General features: G+C 38.5%; 1 protein-coding gene across 1 annotated transcript; it reads right to left on the minus strand.

Annotated features, from left to right (window-relative positions):
* Nucleotides 1-240: 240 nt before the first annotated feature.
* On the minus strand, nucleotides 241-3,491 carry LOC133081753 (E3 ubiquitin-protein ligase RLIM-like). The gene is made up of 2 exons (XM_061178122.1): nucleotides 3,248-3,491; nucleotides 241-1,898 (listed from the first exon to the last, which is right to left on the minus strand). The coding sequence occupies exons 1-2, from the start codon at nucleotides 3,489-3,491 to the stop codon at nucleotides 241-243; spliced, it is 1,902 nt and encodes a 633-aa protein (XP_061034105.1).
* Between the last annotated feature and the right edge of the window lie 18,537 nt (nucleotides 3,492-22,028).

Raw genomic sequence — 22,028 nt, forward strand, 5'->3', positions numbered from 1 at the left:
AAATTGGACAATATTGTTTGACTTTTTAATATTTCCTTTTATGATGGAACAGAAATTGGGGAAAGCCCAATAATTCCTTCAGGAACTAGTGATTCAGTTCACATTGTTATATGTAGATTCAGATTTAGATTAGATTCAGATTGTTATATTTAAGCATAAATAACTCTAAAAGTGGACATGAGGCAGGTGACTGTTGTTTGTCCGTCACTGTAACACTTTACATAGCTGAGAATTCAGATCTCAATTAGGATTTTCACTCTCATTGGAATCCACTACTTGCCCACGACAAATAGGACAGGTAGAGTTCTCAGAGAGCCAGCGATCAATGCAGTAAATGTGATATTCATGGGAGCAAGGTAGGATGCGAAGCTTGCTGTTTTCAGTATACTCTGTAATGCAAATGCTGCAAGCTTTTAATGCATCATTTTCATCAAAAGATCTTACAGCCAAGTTGTCAATCTGTGCTTTGCTGAGTCCTGTAGGTTGGTCTAGATCATCTTCATCTAAGAGGAAAAACTGTTCCAGACTAAGGAAGAGCAAAGGGTCACTTTCATCAGATATTACTGGGGTCATTTGTCTACCCCCTTGCCTGGTCTCTGATGGTAAGTCTGATGATGAGTTTCTTTCTTCAGTGCCTTCAAACATCAGTGAGCTAATTTCTGAATTTTCATCACTTGAGCTGGAAATGGAAATAGGACGAGAACTGGAACTAGACATACAATTGGGGCTTGAATGACAAATCAGTGTGGAACTTGAATGGGGATTATAGCTAGGATTTGAATCAGAACCAAATCTACTACTACTACTACCATTAGGACCATCGCTCTCATCTGGTGACTCTGGCCATTCCATGTTTTGACTTGGAGGTGAGACACTATGCTCTAAATTACTGTCACTGTCCATAAGGTTACTCGAGTTACTAAATCCTGTCATTGTCTGCCTTAACGTGCTCTGAATTGGAACAGATGTTGTATCATCTAAGCTAGTATTTAAAATTCTACAAACGGGATTTCTGATGGTAATGACATAAGCTCTCACATCTGCCCGCTCAGAATGTGAATACACATGCCTCCATCCTCGTTCACTTTCAGAACTGACGGTGTTGTTTGGTGTCTCAGATGTTAACTGAGTTCTACTAGCTATGCTGTCTCTCTGAGAATATGCTCCAGAATGAACTTGTCCTACTTCAAGATTGAAGGGTATGGTCGGATATACTTCCCTCATTCCCCAAGATTCATCACTGCTGGTTGTATCTGGAGAATTTTCTCCATGAACGGCATTCCTTGTTCTAGAAGTTTCAATAAGACCACTATTGTGCAACTCAAATCCAGTCATTTGCTGTCTCAATATTTCTTGGTGCTCAGTTCTAGAAAATCTCACATTCTCACTTACCAGAGGCTGCTCAGAAGTCTGAGATGGTATACTATGATTAAGTCTTTGTACACTTTCCCTAAGTGAACGTGGAGGCGGCCAACTTTCAATTCTTGCTCTGGTTCTCTGATACTCTGGGCTCCTACTTCTTGCTCTTCTCTGACTTCTGGTAGGTGAGAATTCCATTAATGTTTCAGTTGTATCTTGTTCAGACATAGATGGTCTTGTAAATATTGATCCAGATTGTGGATTTTCCACTTGCCTTTGGCTGTCTTCCATATTTTCTCTTCTGGGAAGTCTTGCAGATGCTACATATTCATTCTCTGGATTTGGACTCCCATTATCAAGGTGAAAATTTCTTTCTAAAGTGAATCTGAACTGGTCACTTTTAGGATTAATTTGGCCCTCTTCTCTCCAAGATTGGTTTTCTCTTTGTCCACTTGTCATATTTTCAGTTTGTCCAAAACAGTTAAGCCTGTGTATTATAGAGTCGCCACTAGACACATCATCTGAAGAGTCTCCTCTATCTGTTAACAAAAAAAACGGGGAGGGGACATAAAAGAACTACCAAAATTAGAACCATCATAAAATAGCACTCTGAAACTTTGTTTCAAAAACAAACAAAAAATGAGAACTTAAATACTCAGATGTTTTAAACTGATTTCACATTTATAGAGTTAATATTTTATAAACTACACTGTCTAGATTTATAAGTAAAGGTAGAAAAGTTTCAGTTCCATCTGAAAAAGAGTGAGCTAATCCTAGATAAACTTAGAGAATTTTTTAAAAAGGGAATCTGGAGGAAGTCTATTTTTCAATATTTCGTCATATACACAGCCCTGTGTACCACTGTAGGAGGAATGTCAAGAGACTTTTTTTTCAGTCCACTGTCAAAACACTAATGCAATTAAACAAGGTAAACACCAGTTAAGGTACAATGCTAGTATTTTAGTTCAATTTACATTATTGTCTAATTTTCATTAGTCTCCAACATTACTATTTCTAGGCTCTTCACTTATGTGCTTTTGATAATATATAAGCTGTTTTAAAATATAAGATTATTGCCCAAACATAAACCAGTTTTATAGGTTTAAAAGTATTTGAATACTTCTTAATGTTACCAAGATTTTTAATTGACATTAAATTGAAGGTCAGATCAAATGAATAGACTGAACCTAGCATGGTACATATAAGACCATATTCAAGAACCAAAGTGTTATAGTATCCTCTTCATTAGACAGTAAAATCCTCTACTTCACACTGGGAGAGAAGGCACCAGACCTGAGGTTTGAGCACGGCTTCTCAGCCTTAGCACTGTTGACATTTTGGTGCTGGACAAGTCTTTGTTTTGGGGAGCTAGCCTGTGCATTGTGGGATATTTGGCAGCATCCCTGGCCTGTGCCCACTAGATGCTAGTAACACCCATGCCTCCCCTGTGACAACCAAAAATATCTCTAGCCATTGTCAAATGTCCCCAGGTGTTGGAGAGAGCAAAATTGTCCCCAGTTGAGAACCACTTGATTAGACTATAAAATATTTCTGTTTGCTTTTTTTACATGTCTATGTAGAAAAAATAATTCAGGAAGTAGGAGGGACTTTCAATTGAGGTAGAAAACCAAGAAAAATACAAATAGGCTACTTCACACTGTTTCCCAATTAAAACAACCCAAATGTGAATCAGGAAAACAAACAAACATACCTTGACATTCCCACCAAAAATCAAGTAAATGCCAGTTCTTTTTATGAGAAGTTACTCACCAAATTAATTTATGTCACTTCTGTATAATTAGTTACTATGTACTATTATGAAGTTACTATTTACTATGATGAAGTTCCTTATTCATCCCATCCTATTCCCTCCAAAAGCAAAATATACCTGTATTTTCATCTGAGTCTTGTGGTGGGTTTTCTTTAATTAGCTGAAGTCTTCTCAGCAACTCTTCTTCTGTACTTTCACCTGGAATGCCTAGAAGATTGTTGTCTCTCATAAGTTTGTAATCTTCTTCACTCAGATTGTTGACGAGCCTGAAGAAATCTTCTTCCCAAACCAATCGGTCCGTTTGACTTATGCGTTGGGCCGGAACTCCATCTCCTTCATCGTCGGAATCCGAGTTTTCCATCTTAGTAAACAAGTGGAAAATGATCTGAAATTCACGACATAGTGTTGAAATTCACCAATGGTCGTTTAGTTTTCTTCGCTTTCTACCTCCTGCCAGAGTGTCCGGTTCCGGTTCCGACTCAGTCGGATGACCCTCCGCACAGGTTCCTCCCTTCTCCCGTCCCCGACTCAGTTCTGTAGCCCCCTGGTGACGCAACAGGTGGGAGCCGCCTCTATCCCAGAACTTGCTAGACGTTGCCTAGGCATCCATTATCTTCCCCACTGTTACCGAGTAGGGACTGGATTCAGGTTAGGTTTCATTTCATTCAAAACCAGCCAATATTACTGAGGGTTTATAGTGTACCAAGCACCGTCCTTCACCTCGTTTCACCCACATGAGCCTATTCTCAGGTTTTCAGGAGGCGTTTTCAGGCTCTGATATGCTCTATTTATTGGTTCCATTACATATGACTGCCTTCTTCAAAATGCCATGCCAAAGTCAGCCTAGTTAAATGCAGCAATTCTCATTTTCAGGTGCCCAGGGACCCCTCCGCCTTTTCTCCTCATGAATTTCTCAAATCATAGACTCTCACTAAGAAAGCCCACAATTTTTGATAATTTACCAGGGCCCTAGCTGAGTCTCTTTAGTGTGTCCTCTCCCTTTTAACTGTTAATGGCTTCATCTTGCATTATACGGCCCTTCAATCTTGTTTCAAACAAACAAACAAGAAACACCAAAACTTTGGCAGGCTTTTCTGCTCAGCCAGGGAATTCCTTCTCCACAAAAGCATCAGGTTCATTTTTGTCCTCCTTTCTCATAAATATTATAAATCTTACTTAAAGAAAACTAGCCAGAACATCACAGGAACTTTTAAGACAGATACATAGTAGTTACTTTGTCTGCCACAATGAATACTGACTTTGCTGATTTTGTTGCATGTATAACCTGAAAGGCTTGGTGAAAATAAAATAATGCTCATTTGCAGTGCTATCTGAAGGAGACCTCTAAGAGCTTCTGGACTCATTAATATTACCAGCCCCACTTAACACTTGTTTAGGAGCTCTTTGTTCAACTTATTCATGTAAAGACAAGATTTGGCTGCTGAATTTGAGACTTTATTCAATTTGACTTATTTAATAATTAATCCATCCAACATAAACTGGGTCAGTTATTGCCTTAGCGGCTAGAGATATGTCAATTGTTGAAGCAGTTTGTACTCCCAAGTAATTCACACACCAGGTGAGGGAAACACCACATGGAAACTATCAAAATACAGTATATTTTATAATAGATTTATATATGCAGTATTGTGTAAGTACAGAGAACTGTGTAGCAATTATTTAATGGGAGTTGGGAAATGTTTCACAGAGGTATTATATTTAAATCTGAATCTTTAAATATAATTATACTTTCTATAGATGGAAAGTGGCAGTTATGTGTTGCTAGAGAAAGACTATGTCAGATGGAAGAAGTAGACTTGAAAGACCTTGGCTTGTTTGGGCAACTGTGGCCACAATTTTGGGGTTGGGTGGAAATGTGGAGTTAATCTCAGAAAGAATACTTGACACAAACTCTAAGTTGAGTTTTGATTTTTTTCATGTAAGAAATAGGACACTGATTAAGATGTTTTGGTATTTTTTTGAGAACAAGCAGTAGATTTTATTTGTGTCTGCTTAGCGTCCCCTTAACATACTTATGCTAATAGCATCCTGATTTTCATGGGGGAAAAACCCATTCTACAATCTTAGTCCACTTGGTTTAGGTTTAGCTGAATTCACTGCCATGGCTAGAGGAAAGGACCCATGATGCAGCCATGTCCAATCAGTATATCTCAAACCGGTTACGGTAATTGGTTTAAGCATGGGCATGTGACCAAAAGTACATTTAAGAGTTAAATCTGAGATGTTGGCTAGAACTACTGAAAACGAGAAGTCATTTCCCACTGCGGTTGCTAAGCTGGTAGGATGTAAACCTGAAGATGCTTGTGGCTATGTTATGTCCCAAGAATGAGGAACATTGACATAAAGAGACAGAGGAAAACAATAATGGAGAAAGAGCAAGATACCTGAGGAAAAATTTGAGAAATACCTGAAGCTAGATGTGCCTTAAGATTTTTAGATCTGTAAAACAACGTATTTCATTTTTAAAATGTAAGCTTGTGAAAGATTCCTGCCACTTATCATTGGAAGGCTCCTAAGAGTTGTAACGGGAGAGCCATATGATTGGTGATGTAATCAGACGTCAAAAAGTAATTTGATACAGGGGAGGGGGTCAGGGAATGAGTGAAATATGTGTGGGAGATTAAGTGGTACAAACCTCCAATTACAAAATAAAGGAGTCAAGGGAATGAAATGTACACTGTGGAGAATATAGTCAATAGTAATGTAATATCTTTGTATGGTGACAGATGGTAACTAGACTTGTGATCATCTTATAATGTACAGAAATATCTAATCACTATGTTGTGCACCAGTGACTAACATAGTGTTGTAGGCCAAGTATACTTCAAAAGACAAACAAACAAACTAATAGAAAAAGAGATCAGATTTGTGGTTACCAGAGGTGGGTGGGGAGGTTGGATGAAGGTGGTCAAAAGGTACAAACTTCTAGTTACAAGATGAATAAGTACAGGGATGTAATGTATAACATGATTAATATAATTAAGACTGCTGTATGTTGCATATGAAAGTTGTTAAGAGTAAATCCTAAGAGTTCTCATTACAAGGAAAAAATATTTTTTTCTTTTTCTTTTATTTTGTATCTATATGAGGTCATGGATGTTTGCTAAACTTATTGTGGTCGTCATTTCATGATGTATGTAAGTGTAGGGGAACAAAACTTGCCACTGCAAAATGTTTCTTTGGTATGCAGATTATTTCAAGCTGAAAAAAAATCTAGGCCCAAAAGTCTCAGGAAGAAACTTTGACCTTGCTCCTAACCGCCTAAAAAAATTTAGATAGAGGGCCAGTTATCCCCCAGTAGAGCTATCACCAGAGATATCTACAAAGAATACGGGCTGGTAGTGGTAGGAGAAACTCAGCAGGGCCTAGAGATCTGAGTCCACTCTGTGTCCATCGTCTCTCTACACGGCCCATCCACCAAACATTTGCTTCTCCATCTTCATATAAATCACCTTGCTCCCATTTGAAGTCTCAAACAGTACCCACAACATCCTCTTTTGTTTTTAGCTGGAGATGATATTTCAGGTGAGGGTTTCAGCCATATTGGTCATTCAGTTTTCCTGGGCCTCTCCCATATGTACATGTTATTAAACTTTGTTTGATTTTCTCCTGTTAATCTGTCTCATGTTAATTTAATTCTTAGACCAGCCAGAAAAATCTAGAAGGGTAAAGGAAAATTTCTTATTGCCCAACATAAGTCAAATCATTATGCTGTACAGTAAGTCCCCTACAAAGGAACGAATTCCATTCCGAGAGTGCATTCATAAGTCCAATTTGTTCGTTAAGTCCAACAAAGTTAGCCTAGGTACCCAATGAACACAATCGGCTATATAGTACTGTACTGTAATAGGTTTATAATACTTTTCACACAAATAATACATGAAAAAAAAACAAAAAAATAAAACATTTTTAATCTTACAGTACAGTACCTTGAAAAGTACAGTAGTACAGTACAACAGCTGGCATACAGGGGCTGGCATCGACTGAACGGGCAAGAAGAGTTACTGACGGGAGGAGGGAGAGGAGGTGGGAGATGGTGGAGCTGAGGGATCGCCAGCAATAGGAGACGGAGGGCAAGCTGCAATTTCACTCGCGCCTGACGTTGATGGCACAGGTTTGGTTCCTTGCTGGTTTCAATTCTGTCTCCCCTTTTGAAAAAACAATCCAGCGATGTCTGTGTTGCAGCTCTTCTTTTCTTGCCATAGATGATGACACAGTAGTACTGGATTGCATTCTGAATGGCTGCTGCAACCTTTGTGTACTGTTCTATGTTTGGATCCTATGCCTCAAAAACTAACAGTGCCTCCTCAAATAAAGAAAATCCCCTTGCCATTTCCTGCATCGTGAATCTCTTTGGTTCTTTAGTTACTTCTTCTTCCTCATGTCTCTCTTCATCCTTTCTCTGGGCTGCCAATTCCATCTTTTCGCCTCGCTCCACTCTCTCAATTATTTTCAGTTTTGTTTCCATCGTTATCACTGCTTCTTAGCAGTACCAGCTACATCATCGCTGCTTTTATGCTTGCTTCCGGACATCCTGGGCTTGAAATAAAGATACTGTACTACTGTATTCTATACAGTACTGTAAAGCACACAAAAGCACAACCACTTGTAGAGGATGCACACACATGACAATGTACACCAGACATGTGAACTAACTTACGTGATTGGACATGTGACCACACGTTCGCATATTTGACCTTTCACAACTTGAAGGTTCGTGTGTAGGGGACTTACTGTATGCCTTAAACTTCGACAGTGCTAAATGTCAAGTATATCTCCATAAAACTGTAAGGAAAAAAAAACAAGTAATTTACAATAAAGTTGCCATGTAAAACTTACTTGCTTTTGTCCATTCTATAAAGTTAACATGTTTATACAATTTAAGTTTGATTGGACTTAGTTTTTATGAAAAAATAAGCAAACAGAATTTTTCTGTCATTTATTTGTTTAATAACTATTTATTAGGCTTTGAAATTCTGTAAAGTTGAAGGAAATGAACATTTTCATTTGATTATGAATGAAATGTGGTTATGACATATAATGTTAACATTGTGAATAAATTTCCTACTTCTTTGTACCATGAGGTCCTTTCAAAATGTCCCTATTTTTTTATGTGTTTCATTTATTATACAATGTATTCTGATACCTTGGCCCAGTAATACTCATTTAATTCTCATATGAAGAGAAAATATCCCGAGGTAAAGTACCACTGAACACTTGGCTTATATTAAGAAACAGAATGGTCCTGGTGGGAACTAAAATGTCTTTCACCGATAACCTTACTAATGAGTGAGATAATGTTATGTGACCAGTTAGCTCCCTGGTGGGATTTTTAGGATGCCTAAATTTAGCAAAGTCTTAGTGTGAGTAAGTGTGTACTTATGTGTGTTCTTGCATGTATATGTGTGGTGTATTTAAAAAGTTTTAACAGATGTTTGGTTAGGTTAATAACCATTGGCTTAGGTGTGGTTTCTGGATACTAGTAATGGGTCTATTTCACTGGAGTTTTGAAAGTTCCTCTACAGTGTGAACATACTTTATCTAGAACTTTGAATTCCTATAACACTATAGTTATTGTCTAATTTAAAGTCTTGTTTTTAATATTCTATGCATAAACAAAAAGATACAGCATGTTGTTAGCACTTAGAAAGTTACAATTTACTTCTTAACATTTTTCATATTTAAGTTCGTAACTGAAGATGGTCAGATTGACCACTTTGGGAGTGAAAGGAAAAAATAAAGGCATATTTACTTTTAAATTCACCTGCTAGATGTGCTCACTGTATGCCCTGTTACATATGCAAGGCCAGGGTGACTGGAAGTGCAATTGTCAGGCTTTTTCATAAACTGGATAACCATTTGTTTCTGCGTAGCACGTTACCTTTACATAGGAGCAACAAGGAGAAAAGGTGGAAGAGGCAAGCATTCTGCACTACAAAACGCCACCTTTAACAGCTAACCAGCATTACTCAACTGCTGTACAGCTGTGTCTAGTGCACTTCACAATACATAAGAGATTAGAACTATGTTTGATAAATAATCCTTTAAAAATAAATTCTTTTCACCTTAAATGTCTCTCTACCAGTGCAGGTCCAGATTACCATTTAAACCCAAAGGTAAACAGCACATGTAAATGAATTTATAATAACTTCAAGGAGGTCTTTATTTTTTAAAGAATGATGGCAATGATGAGTCAATCACTAGACAGTTTTTGACTACTCAAAACGAAAAGGCTGCACACATTTTCTTAAGTCAGGAGGGCCACAAATTAGATAACAATCGGTTTACTTTCAAACAGAATGCAGTAAAGAGAAATGAATTTTTACCTCCAATATTCAAACCAATAATAGCGTGAAGTTGTTCACCTCACTAACTTAGAAGATAGTTGAATAACAGCGACAAAATACCATACAAGATGAGGTTTACCACTTGAGGCAAACCTTAAAACAAGTAAAGAGTTATACAACATGCTAAAGAATAACCTTTTCAACAGCTGGTGGCTTATTCCAAGGACTCTTTGATCGCCTGAGAACGTTGCTCCCCTCCCCTCCCCCCAAGCCCTCAGGTTGTTTGCTAATGACTCATTATCCTAATGGGCCACCGCTCCTTCCTCTTTAGGAAACTTGGAGGGATTTTTCAATTGTGATCAGGACTTGGGCGTTTTTCTGGTGTAAGGCTTATGGATCTAGACCTGGACGTGGTTGCTGAGGAAGATCTGGACCCAGAGGGGGACTTGGACTTGGAACTTCGAGTAGATCTGGACCTAGAGGTTGATGGAGATCTATCATCAGAGCAAGATGGAGACTTCGCATGGCTGAAGGGAGATCGACGCTGAGATCAAGATCGGCTCCTGCTGCTGGAACGTCAGTGGCGAGGAAGCCTCGGGCTGCGGCTCTGGGTGGCCATCCAGCACGATCCCGTCGAGGGCGTCCATGGCGTCCTCAGCCTGGCGCTTGTCGTGGAAGCGGACGACAGCAAAGCCACGGGACTCTTTGGTGAAGCGGTCCCACGGGATGTACACGTCGCCAACGCGCCCAGACTTCTCAAAGACGCGCCTCAGACCTACCGGTGAGGTGCGGTAGGTCAGATTGTCCACCTTGGGGGAGATCATGCCGTCCGCGTTGGGAGGAGGGCGGCTGTAACTCATGGCCTTTGCGTGCTCCGCTGGGGCCCCGCGGACTGAATGCTGTCTGAGCAAGCGGCAGTCGGACAAGGCTGAGAGCACGGCCCAGGCGTCACAACGGTTGCCATGAGTTTGTTCTGCCTGAAGCTCCTCCTCTTTGTATCAGTTGCCATCAGCGTGTGGCTGCTTAGAGAAACAAGAATGTTCCATCCGCCTGGACTATCTTCAGGGCTGAGACCGCCTGAGGAACAGCTCTGTACCAGTTTTTCTTTTTTTTAAGGGAAAGTTCATGACTGTAACATCATGATATGACTTTCCCAGTATGTTTCTAAACACCCAGATTCAATTATGGATAAAAGTATATACATATAGATATAATTATGTGATGAAGTACATGGCAATGCTGATTCACGTATGCTAGAAACATCTGTCTACTTCAGAGACAAAAAAACACCAAACAAATCATGAACAGAGAGGGTGATTCAGCAATACTAACAGGCGAGGAGAACATGCGAGCCACCTACAGGGTGTGAACTGTAATCAGAAACTCAATACGGGTCCCTTGTTCTGCTTGAAAAAAAACAGTCAAAGTTGTCCTGATCTGTGATTCCAGATTATATAATTGAATATAACTCAGCTTACTAAAATTAAACTTTCTCATTAATTAACCAGATATACTTTCTGATGGAGTAAGTTCATTTGATGTGACTTTCATTTAAAAAATTTTTAGAATGAATATTTCATCAAATTGTTGACAAGGCATCTTTTCTTATGTATCATGTCCATGGGACTCTAAGAAATGAGCTTCACAATGATAGGGGTAGAAAATAGTATTCCATTAAGTATTTCTCACCTGCAGTGAACATTGTGTGCCCTTTACAAGCAGCAGGGAGGGGGAAATTTCCCCCTCTACCCCTCTTGAGTTCCTGTGGCTGGACTAATAAGAAGATTGGCACAAGGCAGATTAACAGGAGAAAAAGAAACACGTTTTAATTCTTGCGCACAGAAGTCTCATAGAAATGGGACCTAAGGACTAGCCAAAGCAGGAAGGAAGCTTTTATACTTTTTAGATAAACGATAAATTTGTGAGGAAGTGACAGGACAAAGAAACTTAGGCTTTTGGTGCTTAATTAGTGAAAAATCTAAACAGAGTTTGGGCTTGGGGTAGTCGGTTAAAGAAGTAATAAGGTTTGTTTATACAGGCTTCTCTGCCTGAATTCCCTGTCTCTGGCGATAAGGTTGTCCTTCTACCTCCAGATGCAGGGAGAGCACCTTTCACATGAGAGATTTATCTCCTGCTTTCAGAGGGACAGAGAAGAAGTATCTTGTGTCCCTTTTGTACTGGCTGTTTCTTAAGTAACTTTAATTTAAAATAATCAATATGCCAGATTGGCATTGTTGGGCCCCAACAAAAGCCACAACATCTTCTGCACGTTATTAATTCCTATGTATGTGCTCTGGTTATCCACTACTGCATAACAACCTACATCAAAATTTAGTGGCTGAAACAAATTTATCATTATTTTATCTCATAATTCTAAGACACTGGAATCCAGGCAGGGAACAGTAGGGCTTCTTTCTTCATTTTATTAGCTGAATTAGCTAAGGAGACTGGGACGACTCTTTTGGAATTACTGGGTGTTGGCTGGTTCCCATCTCCCACCCCCCACCCCCCTTTTCAGAGCCAGTCCATGTAGTCTGGTAGATTTTTTTTTTTTTTCCAACCCTCGCTTGCAATTGATCCACACCTTTGAAAATGTCTTTCCAGAGACTTCCCTGGTGGAGCAGTGGATAAGACTCCGCACTCCCAGTTCAGGTGGCTGGGGTTCAATCTCTGGTCAGGGAACTAGAAAAAAAATTTATTTTTTTAGAATTTTATTTAATTTATTTTTTATACAGCAGGTTCTTATTAGTCATCCATTTTATACACATCAGTGTATACATGTCAATCCCAATCTCCCAATTCATCCCACCACCACCACCCCCCACCACTTTCCCCCCTTGGTGTCCATACGTTTGTTCTCTACATCTGTGTCTCTATTTCTGCCCTGAAAACTGGTTCATCTGTACCATTTTTCTAGGTTCCACATATATGCATTAATATACGATATTTGTTTTTCTCTTTCTGACTTACTTCACTCTGTATGACAGTCTCTAGATCCATCCATGTCTCTACGAATGACCCAATTTCGTTCCTTCTTATGGCTGAGTAATATTCCATTGTATATATGTACCACATCTTCTTTATCCATTCGTCTGTGGATGGGCATTTAGGTTGCTTCCATGACCTGGCTATTGTAAATAGTGCTGCAGTGAACATTGGGGTGCATGTGTCTTTTTGAATTATGGTTTTCTCAGGGTATATGCCCAGTAGTGGGATTGCTGGCTCATATGGTAATTCTACTTTTAGTTTTTTAAGGAACCTCCATACTGTTCTCCATAGTGGCTGTATCAATTTACCTTCCCACCAACAGTGCAAGAGGGTTCCCTTTTCTCCACACCCTCTCCAGCATTCGTTGTTTGTAGATTTTCTGATGATACCCATTCTAACTGGTGTGAGGTGATACCTCATTGTAGTCTTGATTTGCATTTCTCTAATAATTGGTGATGTTGAGCAGCTTTTCATGTGCTTCTTGGCCATCTGTATGTCTTCTTTGGAGAAGTGTCTATTTAGGCCTTCTGCCCATTTTTGGATTGGGTTGTTTGTTTTCTTAATATTGAGCTGCATGAGCTGTTTATATATTTTGGAGATTAATCCTTTGTCTGTTGATTCATTTGCAAATATTTTCTCCCGTTCTGAGGGTTGTCTTTTCGTCTTCTTTGTAGTTTCCTTTGCTTTGCAAAAGATTTTAAGTTTCATTAGGTCCCCTTTGTTTGTTTTTATTTCCATTACTCTAGGAGGTGGATCAAAAAAGATCTTGCTGTGATTTATGTCAAAGAGTGTTCTTCCTATGTTTTCCTCTAAGAGTTTTATAGTGTCCAGTCTTACATTTAGGTCTCTAATCCATTTCGAGTTTATTTTTGTGTATGGTGCTAGGGAGTGTTCTAATTTCATTCTTTTACATGTAGCTGTCCAGTTTTTCCAGCACCACTTATTGAAGAGGCTATCTTTTCTCCATTGTATATTCTTGCCTCCTTCATCAAAGATAAGGTGACCATATGTGTGTGGGTTTATCTCTGGGCTTTCTATCCTGTTCCATTGATCTATATTTCTGTCTTTGTGCCAGTACCATACTGTCTTGATTACTGTAGCTTTGTAGTATAGTCTGAAGTCCGGGAGCCTGATTCCTCCAGCTCTCTTTTTCTTTCCCAAGATCGCTTTGGCTATTCGGGGTCTTTTGTGTTTCCATACAAATTGTGAAATTTTTTGTTCTAGTTCTGTGAAAAATGCCAGTGGTAGTTTGATAGGGATTGCATTGAATCTGTAGATTGCTTTGGGTAGTAGAGTCATTTTCACAATGTTGATTCTTCCAATCCAAGAACATGGTATATCTCTCCATCTATTTGTATCATCTTTAACTTCTTTCATCAGTGTCTAATAATTTTCTGCATACAGGTCTTTTATGCAGCTCAATATCAAAAAAACAAACAACCCAATCCAAAAATGGGCAGAAGACCTAAATAGATATTTCTCCAAAGAAGATATACAGATTGCCAACAAACATATGAAAGAATGCTCAACATCATTAATCATTAGAGAAATGCAAATCAAAACTACAATGTGATATCATCTCACACTGGTCAGAATGGCCATCATCAAAAAATCTACAAACAATAAATGCTGGAGAGGGTGTGGAGAAAAGGGAACCCTCATACATTGTTGGTGGGAATGTAAATTGCTACAGCCACTATGGAGAACAGTATGGAGGTTCTTTAAAAAACTAAAAATAGAACTACCATATGACCCAGCAATCCCACTACTGGGCATATACCCTGAGAAAACCATTATTCCAAAAGTGTCATGCACCCCAATGTTCATTGCAGCTCTATTTACAATAGCCAGGACATGGAAGCAACCTAAGTGTCCATCGACAGATGAATGGGTAAAGAAGATGTGGCACGTATATACAATGGAATATTACTCAGCCATAAAAAGAAACGAAATTGAGTTATTTGTAGTGAGGTGGATGGACCTAGAGTCTGTCATACAGAGTGAAGGAAGTCAGAAAGAGAAAAACAAATACTGTATGCTAACACATATATATGGAATCTAAAAAAAAAAAATGGTCATGGAGAACCTAGGGGCAAGACGGGAATAAAGATGCAGACCTACTAGAAAATGGACTTGAGGACACGGGGAGGGGGAAGGGTAAGCTGTGACAAAGTGAGAGAGTGGCATGGACATATATACACTACCAAATGTAAAATAGATAGCTAGTGGGAAGCAGCCGCATAGCACAGGGAGATCAGCTCGGTGCTTTGTGACCACCTAGAGGGGTGGGATAGGGAGGGTGGGAGGGAGGGAGACGCAAGAGGGAAGAGATATGGGGACATATGTATATGTATAACTGATTCACTTTGTTATAAAGCAGAAACTAAGACACCACTGGAAAGCAATTATACTCTAATAAAAATGTTTAAAAAAAACAGACTCTGCATTGTACTAATCCTGATCTTCCTTTTACTATCCTCTATTTCTATTATCCATATAGTCACTGTACCTGGAAAACAGGGCTGGTGTGAGAGCCTCACCCTCCCCTCCAGTCTCCCTTTCCTCACCTTTGGAGTATTTATGAGGGTGAGGAACCCTTCATCATATACAAATTACACCAGAATTTCCAGGAATATTAGTTTAGAGCATCTGCTGGGCATCTGTGGGCTTAAAAGATGACTATCTGGGAGATGGTTCCAATTTCTTCTGAACATGTTAATTTGGGGAGACAGTTGTCCATCCTTTAAGGTAATATCAACAATTACAGTCAGCTCTCTTTGTTTATACTTCTTTCATAACAGTGATGTGAAAGCAAGTGAGTGTACTTGTAAGTACTTTCTAACATATAGATAGGAAGATATATGATTACATAATTACCTTAAATTCTGTTCCAATTTCCTCTGGAGCAGAGTGATACAATTTTCATACTATATAGTACAAGTAATTCCGTTCAAAGTTCTGTAACCTGACATTGATCATTGGACCAGATATCAAAGACTAGTTTTTTGGTTATTCCCGTTCTCCTTTTTAATATGTGTACTTTGGGGAAGTTATGACATTTCTCTTAGCTTCATTTGCCCCATCTATGAAATGGAGATAACATACGTGTTTTAACTAAGTCTCGGAGTTGTTGTAAGGCTCAAACAAGTTACTTTGTGAAAAGGTGATTTATAACTTATAAAGCATTAAAAATATAAGGCCCTATTTTTATTAACACTAGATGGGTTTAGATTTTTCTCTATTTTACAAATTGCTTTAAGATGTTAATCTTATGAAAGGTGAACTTAAGATAGTTAGCCTAGCTTTTCCATCCATTTATTTATTGTGAGGCAAGTGATGTTCTGTAAAAGAGATTTAGGGTCACTGCATTTTATAAAGGTGAGAACACATTGTAGAAGCATCATAAATATTAAACAACCATATAAGATATTTGGAAGTATCTATTGAAATACATTGCTGTGTCTCTGAAACACCCCTTACCATACTTTGAATAATTAATAGATGTTTTAGAAAAAATCCTGACAGTAATGTGAGGCTCATTTATGTCTTTCAGAGCCTTTGGAGTTCCTGGGGATAAATGAATGCAATTCTAAAGAAGTATTAGAAAAAGTAACTCATGCAGTTTTCAGTAAGTCATCACTTTGTAAGTGAGAATATTTCATTTTTGTCCCAAGGAAATGTTAATAGGAATATGGTGTGCAGAAAAAGAAAAAGCAGCAGTGACCAGCCATGCACTTATTCATGATACCACATGTGAGTGCAAGTTCACTGGATGAGTTATCTTCTCAGGAAAGGTTTTTCACTGCTAGGAATGAGGATGACATTGAAGCTTAACGGAAAAGATCTATTTTACTTTATCTGATGAAAAAATCTTCCTTCTCACCCTCCACAAATAGGTATCAATTATATATTAGTGCAAATACCATTATTTAGTTATTGCTAAGCTGCAAGTAATAAGAAATTTGACCAATGTAGTAGAGAAGGAAGAGATTGCAGGAGAGGAAGCAGCCCTTCCTAAAGGGATAAAAGTGACCAGAGTGAATGCAGAAAAGCTGGAAACCTCAAACAAGTGACAATTTAATTTAATTATGCACCTTCACCATGGAGAAGATGAAGTGCTGTAAGAACTGTCAATGGCCATGCATTTTAAATCCCTGCCTTTTGACTGTGAAGTATTATAGTATTATCTCAGTATTATAGATGAGGCAACTTAACTAAGAAGTGGTTGGAGTCCCAAGTTCACAAATTAAGTGATGGAATGTAAAGTGATGAAGAAATCAGCCTATGGATGTTTAGAGAGAATCTGAATTCAGTAGTTGGAGATGTGCTGTGAAGTGTCAACTAAGGCAATTAAGGATTTCCTGCCCTCGGCAAACTACGCCCGCCTCCTAGATCCTGATGTTCTACTGGACACATACCAGGAGCTCTACACATGTATGTTATTGGCTCCCTTTAAAACAGTCTTTTGAAGTTTGCTTCCTAATGACCTACATAGTTCCAACCTCTTTTCTCCTGCTGAGTATTCAGAATATCCTCTCCTGGTCTGAGTCTCAGAAGAGATCCCCTCCACTGCTGACCACAGGGCCAGTCTCTGGTCATCTTTCTGTGTGAAATGAAACCTGTGATTTTGGTGTGTTAAGGATTGGTGTGTGGTGGTCCAAGCCTGTGGCTGGAACAGTCGATCTCTTTTTCCTTCCTACAATGCAACTTCTTTTTTTTTTAAGATGACAGTATAATCTATTATTTTAATAGCTTTATTGAAATATGATTGATATAGAAACTGCACATATTTAATGCATACAATTTGATGAGTTTGGATATATGCATACCACACTGTGAAACCGTCACCACAGTCAAGGTGATAGACATATCCATCACCTCCAAAAGTCTCCTGTGCCCTCCCTCCGTTTTTTTGGTGATAAGGATGCTTAACATGTGATCTGCCCTTTTTATATGCAATTTATTTTCTTAATAAACTTTTTATATTTTGGAGACTTGTTATTATGGTAGTAGTAGGGTGTGTGGTAGGGAATCTTTCTCTAATTCTGATTAAACCCTAGTTTTTGGAGTGTGCTATGGGCCTGTGCCTAGGGGATGTGGCTTTTACAAGAGTTTCTGTCCCTTCTCTAGGGGTAGAGCTTTTTCACCCCACGCCCTCTAATCCTTCACCCTTGCAGTGGTTGTCCTGCAGTGTCCCCAGTATATATAATTGAATTTCTCTCCCCTGTACATTTAATTTTTCATTTTTTTTCTTTAAGTGACACAAGGAGGCTGTGGTAGACCAGAGTTCCCTTCACCCATCTTGAATGAGATTTCCCTGATGCCAACTGTCAGTGTCAGACCTTTTGGAGATTAAGCCTTTTGTTGCCTAAGAGAAGGGTCTGGGTGGATTTCACAATGGCTACTCTTCCCTTCCACCAGCTAGGGTCCTGTGGCAAGGGGAGGAGCTTTCTTAGGATTTTGATTCTGTGAGAGCCTGGTGGGTTCCTGTAAGAAAAACCTTTAAAAATGTAGGCCCTTCCCCATGACTTCAGCTCCCAGGAGCTTCTCAGTCTCATGGTAGCCTATACCCAGCTTCTAGCAAGTCATCACATTTTCTAGATTAATGTACCTTCCAGCTTATATGGCATCTGCCCAGCGGCTTCAGCTCCAGATAAGTAAATGACAGAGTTATCTCCCTGGAAAAGCTCACGTCTCTAGATTTTGGGATGGTAACTTTATTTATTTATTTATTTATGGCTGTGTTGGGTCTTCGTTTCTGTGCGAGGGCTTTCTCTAGTTGCGGCAAGCGGGGGCCACTCTTCATCGCGGTGCGCGGGCCTCTCACTGTCGCGGCCTCTCTTGTTGCGGAGCACAGGCTCCAGACGCGCAGGCTCAGTAATTGTGGCTCACGGGCCTAGTCGCTCCGCGGCATGTGGGATCTTCCCAGACCAGGGCTCGAACCCGTGTCCCCTGCATTGGCAGGCAGATTCTCAACCACTGCGCCACCAGGGAAGCCGTGTGATGGTAATTTGACGTGCAATCTCAGTTCTCTGATCTGTCCAAGAAAAGTTGTTGATAATCAGTTTGGCTATTTCTTATTGTAAGGATGGGAATGATGATTCCAATCTCTTTATATGTCTGAGCTGAAACCAAAGTTCCCGCGATACCGTTTTAATAAATGATGTCATGTTATTTTAAAATTGTCAGTGGTTCCTTGTCTCCTAATTCAGATTCTACTGTCCTCTAAGATTCAAACATTCATTATTCCAAACATCCACATTTGTTTATCAACGTTTGTATATACATCCACATTTGTATATAACATCCACAACATATTTACCTCAGTCATCAGATTAGTTATTATTAAGTTGAAAAGTGAAACAGATTTAGAGATTATTTCTCCCATCCCTTTCATGTTAGAGATTTTCAAATTGATTTAGGCTGTATGACCCACTAAAGGTCATTCAGAGTTCATGACATAGCTGAAAGTCTGGCTTACTTCCTGGTCTACTAACGGTAGGGACGACTAAAAAACACATTGCCTGTCATTTCCATTTATCCCCAGAAGTTGTCATTTTAATCAAAATTATGTTTAGCTCCCTTATCAGCCTTCTATTGTACATAGTAATTATTTTAATAATGATGTCTTACATTCATATAAAAACACTTTTATATATGCTGTATTTTTTTTATCCTTTTATAATCCAGCCATAAAGAATTATTATTTCCAATGAATTTTGAATTCCTCTTGGAGTTCAAAAAAGGTAAATGATTTGTCCAAGCACGTGAGGCTGAAACAGAGGAAAGCATTAGGACTAAAACTCAGTCTTCAGAGTTAAACCTCATAAAGACTCTTCAGCACTCGAGAAACCAGCTGCCATTAGCATGATGCTGACAATTTGATGTAACTGCCTGCGCTATTCTTAGTACAAAAGAATGCACACCTGCTTCTCAGCTTTATAAGGTGTCCTTCCCAGGGCAGCCTCCTGCACAAAGTGAGTGCTCAAAAATGTTGCCCATTGATCAAGTGTGCCCTTCACATGCAGTTACTTTTAAAAGCTGCAACTGCTAAAAACAGTAGGAGCAAGCCAGAACATATTTTGTAATATTTAGTAACATTGGGTTTTGTGAGAGTAGTAGGCAAATATTTATTGGAATTAGCTATGTGTACTAAGTTTTATGTTACCCAGTTTGGACATAATTACATTTCCTTTTTTGCTCACCTAACACATCATTTGTTCTTCTACTACAAGTTTGTCATCTCTGTTTTGAATTGTGGTTAATTGTGGACATAGACAGTTACTTTCCAGGACTGGAGACACCTTAAGGAAAGGTATCATGTCATATTCATAGGGATTAATAAAGTGACTTACTCAGCATGGATATTCACTAGTGCTGTGGCTTTGGGGAAAATGTGTTAATTTGTATTATATTTAATAGATTCTATTAGGTTTTAATTCTCAAAAAGCTGCTTCTGACAGTGTAAGACCCTTTCAGCATTAAATGCTTGAGTTAATTTCTGCCCAGGTAAATTCTGGTACAGTAGGGAAAAAAAAGTACAGAAATCTTGAAAGTTTCATTTCCTGCATATTTAGCCCAAAGACTTAAGTGAGTTAGGGTAAACTCACCAATGCACATATTCAAAGAACTCTGGGTTTTCTCCATTCTGTTTCAGATTTTTTTTTTTCTCCAGCTCACACTATCACTTCCCTTATCAGCTGTCATCTCATAAAACCCTGCAACTAAATAGTCTTATTAATCTTATTCCTCCCCTTTTTCCCCAGAAAATATGTGACCACTTTAACTTCATGCTTCACCTATAGCCCTGGCATGGAGTGGGATATTGTAGAACTGAGGTTTTCATATTAATTCAGTGGGGAAGAGCACCTGGAAATCACAACGCTATCTGCAGAACCCCATGGAATATTCTTCTACTAAATTCCATTAGAGGAATTTAAATAGTTTCACTTTCTTAAAATATTACTTTGCACACATAGAACATATAAGAAGTGTTATTATATATACTTAAGAAATATTTTTTCAAAGTTTTGCCATTAATATGCATTCATTACTTGTTTATTCAGTTTTTTTCACCCACCTTTATACTATGATGCATATCCAGACCAAACTATATAAGGGAGCATAAGTACCCTTATTGCTTATTAGAAGGGGATTGCCCCTTCTAATAGTCATCCAAGTCTACTCATTTTAGGAATCTTTATGTAGGAATACTTACAACAGTTTTTTAACTCAATATTTATTTATTTAGCCCTTGAGGATAAGTTTTTATACACACACACACAACTATACAACTTTACATGAATGTGAATGGTATATATTATTATATGGATTTTTAGTGCATTCTTTTTTCTTTTGATTTTTTGTTTGCTACTCATTTTCTTCTCTTATTTTTCTTACCCCCATTCTATTCTCCCAGGAAAGTAACCCATGTTAACAACTTTGAGTCCTTCATTTTTCTCCACGTTAACCTTAGTATATATTAGGGTATATATACTGCTATAGGAATTCTGTTTCATTGCTTTAGAAAATTAGGATCATACTGTGTGCAAAGTTTTCTGCATCTTGCATTTCTCACTCATTACCATTTACTTTGTAGAGCACCCTCCATGCCAACTAGTCCCAACTATAATTCATTATTTTAAAATATCTTTAATCTGTGCATGTAGTGCATGGTGTGGATATACCACAATTCCTCAATTCATGTCATTCAGTTTGTTTTCAACATTAAAATAAACATTAAACATTATATTGAGTTAGCCAAAAGTTCATTTGGGTTTTTCTGTAACATCTTATGGAAAAACCCAAACGAACTTTTTGGCCAACCCAATATATGTATGTATACAATCTTTTATATCCTAAAAATAGGGCTTTTATTTTTATGGGGGAGATTTCCAGAAGTGGGATTGCTGGGCCAAAGTTCATGTGAATTTTAACTTTTAATATATTGTTATGGGTTGAATTGTGTCCCCTAAAAATATATGTTGAAGTCATAACCTGTCTTTGCAGATATAATCAAAATAAGATGAGGTCATACTTGAATTAGGGCAGGCCCTATTTCAATGACTGCTGTTCTTATAGGAAGAGGGATATATGAACACAGACACAGAGAGGAGAAGGCCTTGTGAAGATTAAGGCAGAAATTGGACTGATCCATCTACAAGCCAAAGAACATCAAGGATTGCCAGCAGCCACCAGAAGCAAGGAGGTCCTGTGAGAGAGCACGGCCCTGCCAATACCTTGATTTCAGACTCGTCCCCTCCAGAACTGTGAGCCAATACATTTCTGTTGTTTTAAGTCTGTTTATATTGTTTGTGGGACTTTGTTTTAGGAGACCTAGGAAACTAACACACAGATGTTGTAAGAGTAGTTTCCCTAAAGACAGATGCTCTTGTCTTATTTCCTAATTTATAGTGGCAGTTGTTTCAGTGACTAGCATTTAGTATATATTTGTTTTGGTTTTTGGTAAGAAGTCTACCATAAGTAGTTTCCTTTTATTCCTGTTTTATGTGGTACTTTTATTAATAAGGCTCTGAGTTTTATCAAGTGGTTATTTAGCATTTATGGATATTATCATGAGGCTTTCCTACTTTACTTTTTAA

Source organism: Eubalaena glacialis, chromosome X (genome assembly GCF_028564815.1).
Source record: "Eubalaena glacialis isolate mEubGla1 chromosome X, mEubGla1.1.hap2.+ XY, whole genome shotgun sequence".
In the NCBI taxonomy this organism is placed as follows: Eukaryota; Metazoa; Chordata; class Mammalia; order Artiodactyla; family Balaenidae; genus Eubalaena; species Eubalaena glacialis.